The sequence below is a fragment of the Seriola lalandi genome, unplaced genomic scaffold (assembly GCF_002814215.2).
Source record: "Seriola lalandi dorsalis isolate HSWRI2012SDOR001 ecotype SW California unplaced genomic scaffold, Sedor1 jcf7180002054956, whole genome shotgun sequence".
NCBI classification, from domain to species: domain Eukaryota; kingdom Metazoa; phylum Chordata; class Actinopteri; order Carangiformes; family Carangidae; genus Seriola; species Seriola lalandi.
The window spans coordinates 258,983-272,689 of record NW_019525507.1 but is presented as its reverse complement, the minus strand read 5'-3'; the positions used below and the strand labels follow the sequence as shown (position 1 = coordinate 272,689).

The following is a 13,707-nucleotide window of genomic DNA, read 5'->3' as shown; positions in this document are numbered from 1 at the left end:
GGAAATGATCTCCACATCAAAAGGTCAATTCATTTAAAATAGTTGGATATGTTGTCTAAGCAGAAAAACACTGATGGAAAATATGAGATTTCATAACTGGATGTCCACAGTCTCAAGAAGCACTTTTGGCATAACAATGGGTAAGATCCTTCTACCCCAGGCAGTATGAAGATGGTAAAGGAGTGTTATAAAGGTGGTATATTTTTTTGGAGAAAAATAGATTTTGACTTAGACAGCTGCAGCCTCGGAGCATCAAAAGTAAAAACGCTCTATCTTGTACCCACTCGGAACAATTTACAGGCTCTCATGCTCCCTCTCTGCAGAGGAAAGTCTAACTGTACCCTGCATTTCCGTTGCATGATTACACTTGTGTTGAGCTTCTAAAAAGCATAATGGGAGACTCGCTTAGAAATGGTTCCCATTTTACTCCGTCTGGAAAGTTGGGGAATGATGCAAGATCTTTCTGTGCTTGCATGGAGCGTGCTAAAAGGATTCTGATAGGAGCTGATGGGCTGTTAGCCTTAAGGCATCTGTAAATACATGTGGGCTAAAGTGGAATAACCACCGGTAAAAGAGGTCAGTGTCAATGAGCAAGGACACTAACATCTACTGGCTTTAATCTCAACACAGAGAGACGAGGGCATATCTGCTTTTAATCTGAATATGTAACCAAACAAGTGATTTATAACCATGCTATCAAATTCATGAGGTTGAAATTCACTCACTGCATAGCGCCCACCTTACAACGTAATTGCAGTTTCTAGTGATGATCAGAAGAGGGCATCAGAAGCACTGGCTACTCCATAAATGAAGCCACTGAGGATGACTCGTGTTAGAACTTCAGCACTAAAACTGTAAATTGTGTTTGTTTTAATTTGAATGGGAGGAGTATATAAAAAAAAATATTTAAATTAACATCAGATTAAATATTTATTTACTGTCTTGGCATAGTTCTTTTTTTTTTTTTTAATCAAACGGCTGCATATGATTTGATAAAGTATTCCATCTATGGAGGTAGATTTGTTTCAATATTTGTGTGAACAGATCGACAATCGAGTAATCTGTAAATATAAAAAAACCTTCCACAAATACAAAAAATGAATTGGCAAATTCCCAAGAATATCTTGCTATTATAAAACGGATTTGCAAATACACAAACACATTTATTGGATTTTTCTTTTTTAATGTAAGTTGGTGTTTGAATTTTACAATTGTCTTACCTGGAGATGATGCACAAGTTCTGAGAGAATGGTGTGGCTGGACTGCACAGCAGCTGGCAGCCCTGTTGAGATTTATTAGGCTGTATTATAATTCCTTATTCTTTATCAACAATGAGGGTGATTGTTGCTTACTGCTTATAGCTATTAGTCTATAGGCCTACTATTTACAAAATCAAGATCTAGTTTGTATTAACTAAATAAAGTTTGTGAAGTGGCTGCATCTGGGTATCCTTCATCCCACCTGGAATGCACATACTGGCAGATGTGCCAGCTGACAGTGAACTGTCATCCTCACTCCAGTTCTTATCACTACACTATGATTTTTTTATGCCTTACTATACTATGACTTTTTATTCTTTACTATACTATGACCTTTTTAAGGCTTACTATAACTTTTTTTGCCTTCTTATACTATGATGTTTTTATTCCTTATTATACTATGATGTTTCATTGCCTTACTATACTATGACGTTTTCATGCATTACTATACTATGTCATTTTGTGATATTTTTATGTCTTACTATGATATGACTGGGGTTTTTTTTTACATTTCCATGCCATACTGTACTATGACATTTAAAAAAAAAATGTTTGCCATACCATACTATGTGGTTTTTTAAATTTTTTTGCCATACTATACTATGACGTTTTTTTGACATTTTTATGCCTTACTTTACTATGGCGTTTTTATGAATTTTTTGCCATACTATACTATGATGTTTTTTGACATTTTTATGCCTTACTTTACTTTGACATTTAAAAAAATGTTTTGCCATACTATAATATGACGTTTTTATGCCTTAGTATATGACGTTTTTTGACATTTTTATGCCTTACTTTACTATGCCGTTTTTATGCCTTACTATGGCGTTTTTTGACATTTTCATGCCTTACTATACTATGAGGTTTTTTGACATTTTTATGCCATACTATACTATGACGTTTGTTTGCCTTACTCTACTATGTATGGAGAGGGCGCAACATCATCCGTGACCCCACCCACCCCTGTAATGGACTGTTCAACCTCTTGCCAAGCGGGAAACGGTACTGGTGCCTCCAGGCCAGAACCACAAGGCTCAGAAATAGCTTTTCTTCCCAGGACTGTAATAATGATGAACTCTGATGCCTTAAACCTCACTCATTAGCACCTTATTATTGCACTACCACGCACTTGCACCTTACCAGTAGGTCACAGACTATGTAATAACCCGGAAGAGAAACTGCCATGCACTGCCACTTTACCAATAATAGACTGGACTGAGAAAGAATGAACTGGAATGCACTCATGCACTTTACTATATTTAACATGCACTTTACTATATTTCAATCATGGCTGTCAATGAACAATGAATGAACTGCCTTTAAAACTGCTGCATATGTGTGGGGGGTGTCTTGATGACACTGCTAATTTCATTGTACGTTACTCTGCTCTGTATGATGACAATAAACAGAACTGAATTGAACTGAATTGAATTGAATTGAATTTTTGATATTTTTCTGCCTTACGATATTATGATGTTTTTGACATTTTTACGCCTTGGTATATACTATGACATTTTTAAACCTCAGTATAGTACGACGTTTTTAATGCCTTGATATACTATTACGTTTTTTATGCCTTGTTATAATATGATATTTTTATATCTTTCTATACTATGACATTTTTTGACGTTTTTAAGCCTTACTATACTATGACATTTTTATGCCACACTATACTATGACTTTTTATATGTGGGACGGGGGAGGGGGTGGTTCCTATTACTATTAATACTCTTATTGTTACTGTTAAATGTCTTGTCTTACATTTATTCCTGTTCTTATGAATTGTACTGTTTGTACTGTACTGCCTTGATGACACTGCTAATTTTTTGTTGTACGTTGCTCTGCTCTGTATGATGACAATAAACAGAACTGAATTGAACTGAATTGAATTGAATTGTGGACGATTTTATGCCTTACTATATTATGACATTTTTATGCCTTACTATACTATGACATTTTTATGCCTTACTATACTATGACATTTTTTGATATTTTTATGCCTTACTATACTATGACATTTTTATGCCTTACTATACTATGACATTTTTTGACATTTTTATGCCTTACAATACTATGACATTTTTATGCCTTACTATACTATGACATTTTTTGGCATTTTTATGCCTTACTATACTACGACGTTTATTGGTATTTTTATGCCTTACTATACTATGACATTTTTATGCCTTACTATACCATGACGTTTTTTGGTATTTTTATGCCCTACTATACTATGACATTTTTATGGCTTACTATACTATGACATTTTTATGCCTTACTATACTATGACATTTTTTGGCATTTTTATGTCTTACTATACTATGACGTTTTTTGGTATTTTTATGCCTTACTATACTATTACGTTTTTTGACACTTTTAGGCCTTACTATACCATGACGTTTTTTTGGCATTTTTATGCCTTACTATACTATGAGATTTTTTATGCCTTACTATACTATTATGCTTTTTGACACTTTTAGGCCTTACAATACTACAACGTTTTTTGACAGTTTTATGCTTTATTATACTATGATGTTTTTTGACATTTTTATGCTTTACTATACTATGACGTTATTTGACATTTTTATGCCTTAGTATACTACAACGTTTTTATGCTTTACTATACTATGATGTTTTTTGACATTTTTATGCCTTACTATACTATGACGCTTTTATGAACTTTTTAAGCCATACTATACTATGTCATTTTTTATTGCCTTACTATACTATGACGTTTTTATGCTTTAGTATACTATGACGTTTTTATGCTTTAGTATACTATGATGTTTTTTTTACATTTTTATTCCATACTATACTATGATGTTTTTTTATATTTTCATGCCTTCCTTTACTATTGTGTTTTTATGCCTTAATATACTATGACTTTTTTTGACATTTTTATGCCTTAGTATACTATGCTGTGTATGACATTTTTATGCCTTAGTATATACTATGTCGTTTTTATGCCTTAGTATATACTATGACGTTTACATGCCTTACTGAAAGGTGGCGTTTTTATACCTTACTATACTATGACATTATTTCAAATTTTATGCCTTAGTATACTATGAAGATTTTTTCAACATACATGGCGTTTTTTATGCCTTACTAAACTATTATATTTTTTTGACATTTTTATGCCATACCATACTATGACTTTTTTTTGACATTTTTATGCCTTACTATACTATGATGTTTTACTTTACATTTTTATGCCTCATCATACTATGACTTTTTTGACATTTTTCTGCCTTACTATATTATTGCATTTTTATTCCTTACTATACTATGGCGTTTATTGACATTTCAATGCCTTACTATACTTTGACGTTATTTGACATTTTTATGCCTTTCTATAATATGGTGTCCTTAAGCCTTAATATACTATGATGGAAATGGCGTCATCAGCAGGTGATCAGTTCCGAAAGTGGTGGGAGGTGGAGTGATACAACGATTTTTGTTTAGACTGGTGGAACGTTTGTTTGAAAACTCTGTGTGTAAAATTTAAATCCACAAGCGTAGAATGGATATCCACAAATGCTTTTTCGCTTCACAATAGAAAATGTATTCACAAATGTCTGTGTGAAAGTTGTTAATGTTCGGAAGATATTCGTAAATGCTTTTCTTTTATTTGTAAATTAATTGAAAGTATTCACAGATAATAATTTTTGTAATTGTGGAATTTTTTTTTGTGTATTTGCATATCCGTTTTATATTTGTAAGATGTTTTTGTGAATTTGGAAATCTATTTTTTGTATTTGTGGAGGGTGTTTCATATACACAGGTTACACATTTAAACACAGTCGGTCTTTTCACACAAATAATATTGAAACAAATCTATCTCCATATCCATCTAATTAATAACGTGTCTGTGTAAAATTACAAAAATAGTTAATCCTTTTACGTTCTTCTTGAGTTGGAGTCTCCATAAAAATCATATATAATTCAAACCAATACATCTCATATATTATTGAACCAGCATATAAAAAGGAAAAGAGACTTAAAATATAATTTCCATTTTTATTAAAACCATACAAACATTTGTAGTCAGTTATAAAAGAGCAAAGTGGCTCTTCTGGCGGAGGGGCAGCGCTGGGCACTTGAAGCTCCACTCTGAGCCAGATCTGTCTGGCCTCTACCCAGGGCCTGGGAATCCCTGCTTTCAAAGTCAGTTCTTTCTTGGCCCCAGGATACTCCCCCATTTCCTCTGCTAAACCTACAGAAAGAGTATTGTATTTACATATTATATATAAAAGCACAATAAATGTGAAAAAAAAAACAAAATCAAAGAAAAGTAGAATGCATTTCGCAAATCTTAACTTTTCTGATATTCAGACTTTTCTCATATAAATGTTCTAGCATTTTATCTTTTTTCAGGTCTCACAAGACACTTTACATGTTTAATTTTTATTTTTTCATAATTCACAATGGAAGATTGGCAGTGATCTTTCTCTTTACCGACAGGCAGATACGTATAAGGCACATACCTCAATGTAATTTCCTTCTTTCAAAGGAAATGATTTCTACTTCTTTGAAGAAAAAAAAAAAAACACAATCAATGCACAGCTACAAAAAATGACCAAATGGTACCAAACAGTACAGTACAGAACAGTAAAACAATTTGTACCTCATTGCTTTGACGCTGAATAAAAGGTAAACTACTCAATATTCTGTGCGCAGTCACATACAACTGCAAGGCAATACTAACACTGCTGACAAAGTCACTGCAATACTTGATGGCAGTACACATTCTGAATTTAAGAGCTTTGAAGAAAACAATACAGATGATTTCCTATGAAACAAAACACATCACTTTACAGCACTTATCATTATGAGAGGAAAATCCATGTGCTGTGGACCACTGATGGTCATTAAGACAGATTAAAACCATAAAGTACTCAATTCATGTAAGCAAACATAAAGCACCAAATGGGACCTCTGATCATTGAGGAGAAAATGTCCATTTTCACATCAGCTCCGAACAACCGTGCAATCCAACATCGAAAAACAGATTATCACAAACAGAATATAAAAACACTGTTATATACACTGAGTACCTTACCAGACTAACTAAATCAAGCCATTTAGATATCAAGTAGACGACTATCTACGGTGCCTTGAAGACTTGGATGTGTTGTCCATCATTTTTTGGACTCGATACCATCTGGACAAAAACACCACTTGGTAAAAGTTGGTAGAAGCACTGAAACATTTACAGATTCACAAAAGTAACATACAAACAAAATGACAACGAATGTAAATATACCACTTATTAAAACCTATGATATATAAAGTTATCAGCATGGCCTGTTAAATTCATGACCCATGTCTCACCTGCTGGAACAAGAATGGATTTACCGATTTTGTACCTGTGGGATCGGAACGGTAGATACTTGGCACATGGGCTAGTCTATGTATTTATATAGACAGTGTTGAATGTTTAACCTCAAATGCATGCTTTTTTTTTTTTTACCAACAGTGTGTACAGCAAAAACAGTGACAATACACAGAATACTGTTTTCAAAGACGTGAGCTTTTGCTCCCCATCACATAGTAATACAAAGAGAAGGGCTTCCAAAAATAGCCTTCATTCCAGAAAAGGAATATAACTATTTATTAACTATACATAATTTTGACACATCCCGGTTCTGTGTGGGATGACATTTTTTACAAAATAAATGAGTTTTGGCAACTGCCTGTTCTAGAACACTTTAAGTACAGAATAAAGTTTTCATAATTGCCACTTTTGTCTTAATCTTCACATACACCAGAGTTTTTCTCTTCCTTTTTTTCCATTTTTCCTTAGGGAGGAGAAAGCAGAGAGAGAGAGAGACACTACTGCATGATAGCCAGGAACTTACTCTCCTCAGCAAGAGTGGTGAGGAGAGAGCTCATGTCTCCAATGGCCATGTTGTTTAGGCCGGGGGCCACGCTGTGGAAGGTTGTGGATGCTCGAGGGGTGGTCAGGCGTGATGAGGTCCTGGATAGACCCTGGAAGATAGAGGGACTCAGCACCCCTGAGACCAAGCTACCCTGATCATAGCCATCCTCTAGCATGGCACCAAAGTCCAGACTTACACCCTCATCTAATACACCAGGCACATTGCCTTCCACTGTGCTGGTTACCTGGTCTGCACCAGGGGAGAGAAGAGCAACTGAGTTCCCGTTACCAGTGCCAACACCTTGTCCCACTTCTGACTCAGCCATGGAGTCAAGCAAGCACTGGTCCTCCAGGACAGGGAATGAGGGGGCCTTGCGATCCGCTGGTTCGTATGAGAGGCAGTCACCAAAGCCCTGCTCTATGTATCCATGGTCTGTGGCCTCCAGTTTCAGCCCAGATACCTGATGTGCCAGGGAACAATGGTCCCCACTCCTTTGCAGTTGTTGCTGCTGGTTGAGGCTACCCTGGATTTCATTGGCGCTCTCAGCACCGAGGTACTGCTGGGTCCTGACCAAGTTCCTGTAACTGTTGATTGGTGGGCGAGGGGCATGGACCTGCCGATTGTGATGAAGAAGAGCAGTTCCCTGGGAGAGGCTGGGGAGGTTGTCCATGGAGCCCCTGTTATGGTTTAGGTTGTTCCCAACTTGACAAGAGGTGCTACTGTTGTGGTTCTGCTGGAAGTGGCTCTGTTTTTGAGGTCCATTGGAGGCCTGCTGTTTGAAGCCCGGGGGAAGAGGCTCATCGATGATCTGTGAGAAGTTAGCCCTGCCAAAGCTGTTTGTTGAGTTGTGATTAGTACCTCTCATGTCCATGCAGGAGTTAGGCGACGTCTCTAGCTTCACCCCGGCGTTGACACAGCAAGCACTCTGAGACTGATTAGCTTGGGAACAACTGCTCTGGAAATCAAGGGACACTTGCTGCTGAACCACCATGTTTCCAAACCTGCCAAAAGGTGCAGATATGGGTCCGTGTTCTGCGCCCGACCACCTTCCACACTGTGTCTGGTGGTGTTGTCCTCTCTGAGGAGACCTGTCAGCACTCCCAGAGCTCACTTCATTCCACTGGATGGGAAGCTTACTGGGGCTCTTCCTCTCTGCCATCTGCTGCTGCTGGAGATTATGGGACCCAGGGAAGGCGAAGTTCAACCCTGATGTCTGCATCTGTACCAACTCCTCCATGGATGGATGGGAGGTGTCCCTTTGGCTAGAAGCTATTTGGTCCTCAATGTGCATGTAGGAGCCACCGTCCACTTGAACCTGGGAGTGGAGATACTGCACCAGGTCATCTGGTAGCATATCCTCATCCCCAAGCAACAGGCCAGCCTCCCCGTCATCCTCCATGGCCAGGGCTTCTAAGGCTGCATGTTCTGCGATGCTGGGAGTGTACGGTGAGTGCTGCAGACCTCTCTGCAGGTTGCCCTCTGAGCGCGTGTAGTTCTGTAGGCTAAAGTTGCGGGTTTCAGGTGTAGAATGATGGGACAGAGGTGGAAGAGGGTGGAGGTTGTTAAGGCTGTTGAAGCGTTGCACCGGGGGCAGACTGCAAAAATCAGGAGCCTGCGTCCGGACCGGGTCACTGGCCCTCCGGTTCCCATTCAGTGGTCCCTCACCAGGATAGAGGACCCTCCTCCTGTAACCTGTGTGTCCCATATACCCATTAGTGTACCCATTGGTACCTTCACTGCAACGATGTGGCCTGACTAGAGGCGGCAAACCGTGGTTGCTACCACCCTCATCCATCATGGCCATGCGAGTCTTCAAGCTCATGCGCTCCATGTTGGGCAGAGGCGTGGGAGGCGGGCCGCCAGTTGCTGCTGCATACTTGGCTTTAAGGTGGTAGTGCTGCGCTGGGGTTAAATTAAGCATGCCCCGTGAGCCCCCTCCTCCTCCCATGCCTACTCCTCCTACACCTCCACAGCCCCCGCCTGAGAATATCCCTCCACCCCCTCCTCCTGCCCCACCTCCGTACTGGCTGGCCTCGCTGGACCGGCGGGAGGCGTCAGTGGAGATGGGGTCGTAAGAGTCGGTGGAGCTGAGGTTGTGGAGGCGGCGGTGGTGGCCGACCGCCATCGTACCCTCACTTTGGGAAGCCTGGCTGGAGCGTCGGCTGGAGAAGCAGGGGGAGATGCCTGAGGAGCGTCGGCTGCTACTCAGATAGGCCGAACTGGTGGCGCTACCGCTGCTGTCACGCCGGTCTCGGAGCAAGTTGAGCACTGTTAGCTCTGTGCTGCCCAGCTCAGCATGAGCAGGCGGCTGTGGCGCAGACACCCCCCACTGCCTGCCCAGACAGGATCCTGGGGAGAAACACAGACAGAGAAACGGGCATGAAGAACGTCTGAACACGAGAGGGAGAACAAGGAAATTATGTGGTGAAAGAGAGATTACAGGAGAATGAGAGGGAAAAAAAAAAGAAAAAAAAGCCAAACAAGTTAAGCGCGGAGAGATCCCTGAAAACAGATGTTAGCAAAGACAACTGGCAGCATTTGGCCATGAAACAGTGTTACATGCTATTCCCGCTGATATGATACACGGCGTGATATGGGTTTGATACCATTTTCCGGCAGAAAAGACATTTTAAGCATTTGTTTTGCCCGAATGCTTCAGCCAATTCAGGATAATTCACCTCTTTAAAAAAAAAATTGATTTGTTCACACATTTGTGATGATGCGTAAATTCTGTGTACAGGTGCTTTTTAACTGTTAAAATGACCACATGAACTCTCCATGTGCCAAATAAGGCTTCAACATCTGTTTTGTGAGGGTCGTGGGCAAAAGTAACACATTTTACGAGCATTTGGGAGAGATTTCCCATACAAAATCAAATAGAAAAAAAAAGGTTTAAAAAGTTAACCTTACCCTTCCCCAGGATGTTGGGTAATGTGGAACCTTTGGGGGGCGGTGTAGGGGACAGGGGCCCCAGCCTGGGCAGCGCTCCATTCACCTGCTTCAGCCGCTCCATCTTGATGTGCTCCATCCAGCGCAGGGGGCGGCCGACACTTCGCCTCGCCTGCAGGGTCAGCATGGCCGCAGTCGCCGTGGAGACCGTGGAGTCCATAATGGGGGCTGGCTCACCCTCACACTCCTCCTCTGCCTCCTCTTCGTTTTCCTCTTTCTCCTCGTCCTCCTCCAGCCCCTCCCCTGGCGAGCGTCCGGCGCTCACAGCAAGCTGGACTCCACTGCTGGGATAGGTGCTGATGGGGGACTGGTCACTGCTGCATGTAGACTGACCGCCAGGGCTTGGCTGAGACGTCTGACGGACGCAGACCGGGAACGAAAGACAAGACCGGCAGAAGAGAGAAAGAAAAGAAAATACAAAAAGCAGACGATTATAAAGTTTCCTTTATGTGGCACAAGGGAGGTCATGTACAGTATCATATGCCACAAACAACCATACGATGTAATGCTTTGAAGGATGCATTCCCTATCAACAATGATGATTACTCATCAAAATTTTTAAAAGATAGATTTGATTCCTGTGTTGCTACTTAATCATCTTACATAATCACTGCAGTTTGTGCTGGTTGGCCCAAAAAGAGGTGTTTGGTAGATAATGTTTTGTGCATTACTGAGGCATGAGTAATGCCTCCCCCTGTGATCCAGTCAGGGCACTAAAAAAAAAAAATGTTTCAAAAGAGAAAATCATGTTTTGGGTTGTTTTCAGAGGATAGGCAAATAGGATAAAGGCCTCTTATGAGACTGGCGTCTAGTGTCTAATTAGGTTGTTTACTGAATTACAGGAACTATGTTGCACTGAGGAATAATGGAATCACTTTTTTTGGCATCAAGTGTCAACAGTGTTTAGAGGGTATTCACCCTGTTTCCTATTGAATGGATTTGGCTGCACAGCAACAGTGGAGCCCTGGACAGTATCAGGCATACTTTCAGTAGCTCACAGTCCTGCCAAAAGCAATGGGCCACTGCTCACAGAAATGCATCGCCTTGGGTAAATATCAAAAGTGCTGTACAGGAAAATGAGAGGAATAATCTTTTCATGAGCGTGAGGGATGAAGGAAACCTACGATGACAACAAACCTTTGAGTAAAAGTGTCATGCAGGTGTCATAGGATGAGAAAAGTCAAGCAGACAATAAAACGATGGTCAAGAACAGAAAAAAAAAAGAAAGACTAGACCTCACAAATACAATGTGAAGGGACACCTGTCTCACCTGATTACCCACTGTCCTTAGAAAGAAAGAGAGAGACATGCCGAAGCATTGAACAGAAGAAAACATTTACTCATTAGAAGACTTCAGGGTTAAATAAGCCCCCAATTCAATGTTAAATCACACACAACTGCATTCAAGTATTCAAATCATTATGTTAAAGTGAAGGTAAAAGTATTAAAGAAATTTAAAGGAATCTAAATCATGTTGAAGGTGTGAGCGTCAGGGAGCTAAATGGATATCAAAGCTGAAATCAAGTCTTACCATGGGCTTCTCTGTCTTGATGGACTTGACCTGCAGACATTCATCTTGTTTTGAGGTAGCGTGGTTGTACTCCCTTTGGTCTGTATACCCGCTCAGGGGCAGTTGCCCTGGCGACCGGCCCTGGCCGTTGCCCCCTGGCTCCCTGGGCTGGGGCGGAGGGCGTGGGTAATCTCCACGCTGTTTCTTGGTGACGTGCGCCTCCGGACCGTGCACCGTCTTCACGTGCTTGCGCAAGGAGCTGGGGTCCGTGTAGCGTTTGGTGCAGCCCGGGATTTTACACACATACGGTTTCTGAAAAATATAAGATGAGACGTGAGGGGTGTGCTGCGAAGTCAAAGGGGTGTAAAACCGCGCGAAAGTGTTTGTCAGTACCTCATTCGAGTGCGTGCGATTCTGATGTTTCGCCCGATCTGAGGCGTTGGAAAAGGCCTTGTTGCAGCCTTCGTGCTCACACACATACGGTTTCTCGCCCGTGTGGGAACGCAAGTGAGTCTTAAGGTTTTCCAGACGGGAGTAGGCCTTGGTACAGCCCTCAAACTGCAAGGAAGAGGATGTTGGCAGGTTACATGTAAAAAATAAATTAATAAATCTGCAAATAAATGAAGTCAACTGAGCAAATAGGAGTATCCTTACTGTGCACTTGTGTGGTTTTTCCCCAGTATGCCTGCGCATGTGGACCACCAGCATGTACTGTGCCTTGAAGGGCTTCTGCTCTCGAGAGCATTCCTCCCACCGACACACGAACTCCTTCTTTTCCCCATGGATGTGGTCATTGTTGATGTGCTAGAAAAGAAGATGAGAGAAAACTTAAACTCAAAGCAGTTGCTGCATTATTAGAAGCTCTTGCTGTGTCTGTGCATGACGATGAAGTAAGTGCTATGTCATGTTGATTTGTTGATCGGTTTGAGGGAATTTTTTTTCTCCCCAGAAAGACAAATATAATGATGCATTTCCCATTTTCCATTTCTTCGCATGTGGTTCTTTTAATTTATTCCATCTCATTTCTCTTAACTCTTTCCTTCCTTTCCAGCCATTCTCTTTTTTCCTTCCATCACTCTGTTGAGATCTGCACAAAGACGGGCGAGGAAGGCACAAGACTTGTGAGTCTCAGTGTCCGATTTGAACAGGATTTTCAAATAAAACCCTGTCACTTCGCATCACATTGGGCCCCTCGCCCCTCCATGACAAGTGCTGACAGTTGTGCTGCCGTGGCAACTTCCAATCTGAGGCTTAGGAAAGAAGGGGAGGTGAGAGGGAGGTGAGGAGATGAGGGTGAGAAATCAAAAGTTCAGTCGAGGCATCTGAACTGAAATGCGAGGGGCTTTGCAAACTCCAGCCAAGCATTATATCTGTGAGCACCACCTTTCTCTCGCTCCAGCCCACTTTTCTCTCTTCCTTTTCCTCCCGTCTTTTCTTCTTCTTCTCCCACTAACTGTCTTGTAAAACGGGCTAAGTGGTGGATGTTACAGAGGAATGAAGGAGGTGCAGAGAGAGAGAGAAAAAAATAAAAAAGTACATGCAGACATAGACCCTCTGGGGATGAAGTCAACATCTGGCTGTCTTTCATAGACAACACTGTGTGGTGGCCTCTGAAGTGCCTTTCCGAGAGCAATTTAAACCCAGGGAGACAGACACAATATCCTGACCAAAAGAAAACCGGTATTATTACATTCCTGAGCAGCAGAGAAGAGTCTTTTTACCTTGGGGGTGAATGAAGAGAGCCGGATGGCAACAGGAGAGAAGGAAGGAGGATAAATAGAGACTTGACTCTGAATGCTCCTTAAACGTCTGGGGAAAACATGCTTTCTTTGAGCACTTACTCGCAAGATTGTTGAGCTATAAAACATGCAGGACCAAAGCAAATAAAGTATCCAGGGTCACTTCCCCTCTGGGCATCACACTGCTCTCACAATGGCATCATTGTACCTTCCTAACGCCCTGCCCACTGGCCAGATCATGACCCCACACAGAACTACAACCATGACATTCACCATTATCCGCCCAACTGTTCATCTTTAATCTTTTTCCCCCCCCAACACATTTTGACCCCGAGTGTCTTCTAACTACAAAACCACTGCACCCC

The 13,707-nt window shown here is 41.3% G+C and overlaps 1 protein-coding gene across 2 annotated transcripts in view; it reads right to left on the bottom strand.

The window, feature by feature from the left end:
* Positions 1-5,268: 5,268 nt before the first annotated feature.
* Positions 5,269-13,707, bottom strand: part of gli3 (GLI family zinc finger 3) — a 93,423-nt gene continuing 84,984 nt past the window's right edge. For both annotated transcript variants that reach the window (XM_023395088.2, XM_023395089.2), the window contains exons 11-15: positions 12,258-12,407; positions 11,997-12,161; positions 11,625-11,915; positions 10,055-10,448; positions 5,269-9,493 (exon numbers count right to left, since the gene is read on the bottom strand). In XM_023395088.2, the coding sequence (XP_023250856.1) occupies positions 7,098-9,493; positions 10,055-10,448; positions 11,625-11,915; positions 11,997-12,161; positions 12,258-12,407 (3,396 nt within the window). In that variant the 3' untranslated portion in view covers positions 5,269-7,097. The remainder of the gene's footprint in view (positions 9,494-10,054; positions 10,449-11,624; positions 11,916-11,996; positions 12,162-12,257; positions 12,408-13,707) is intronic.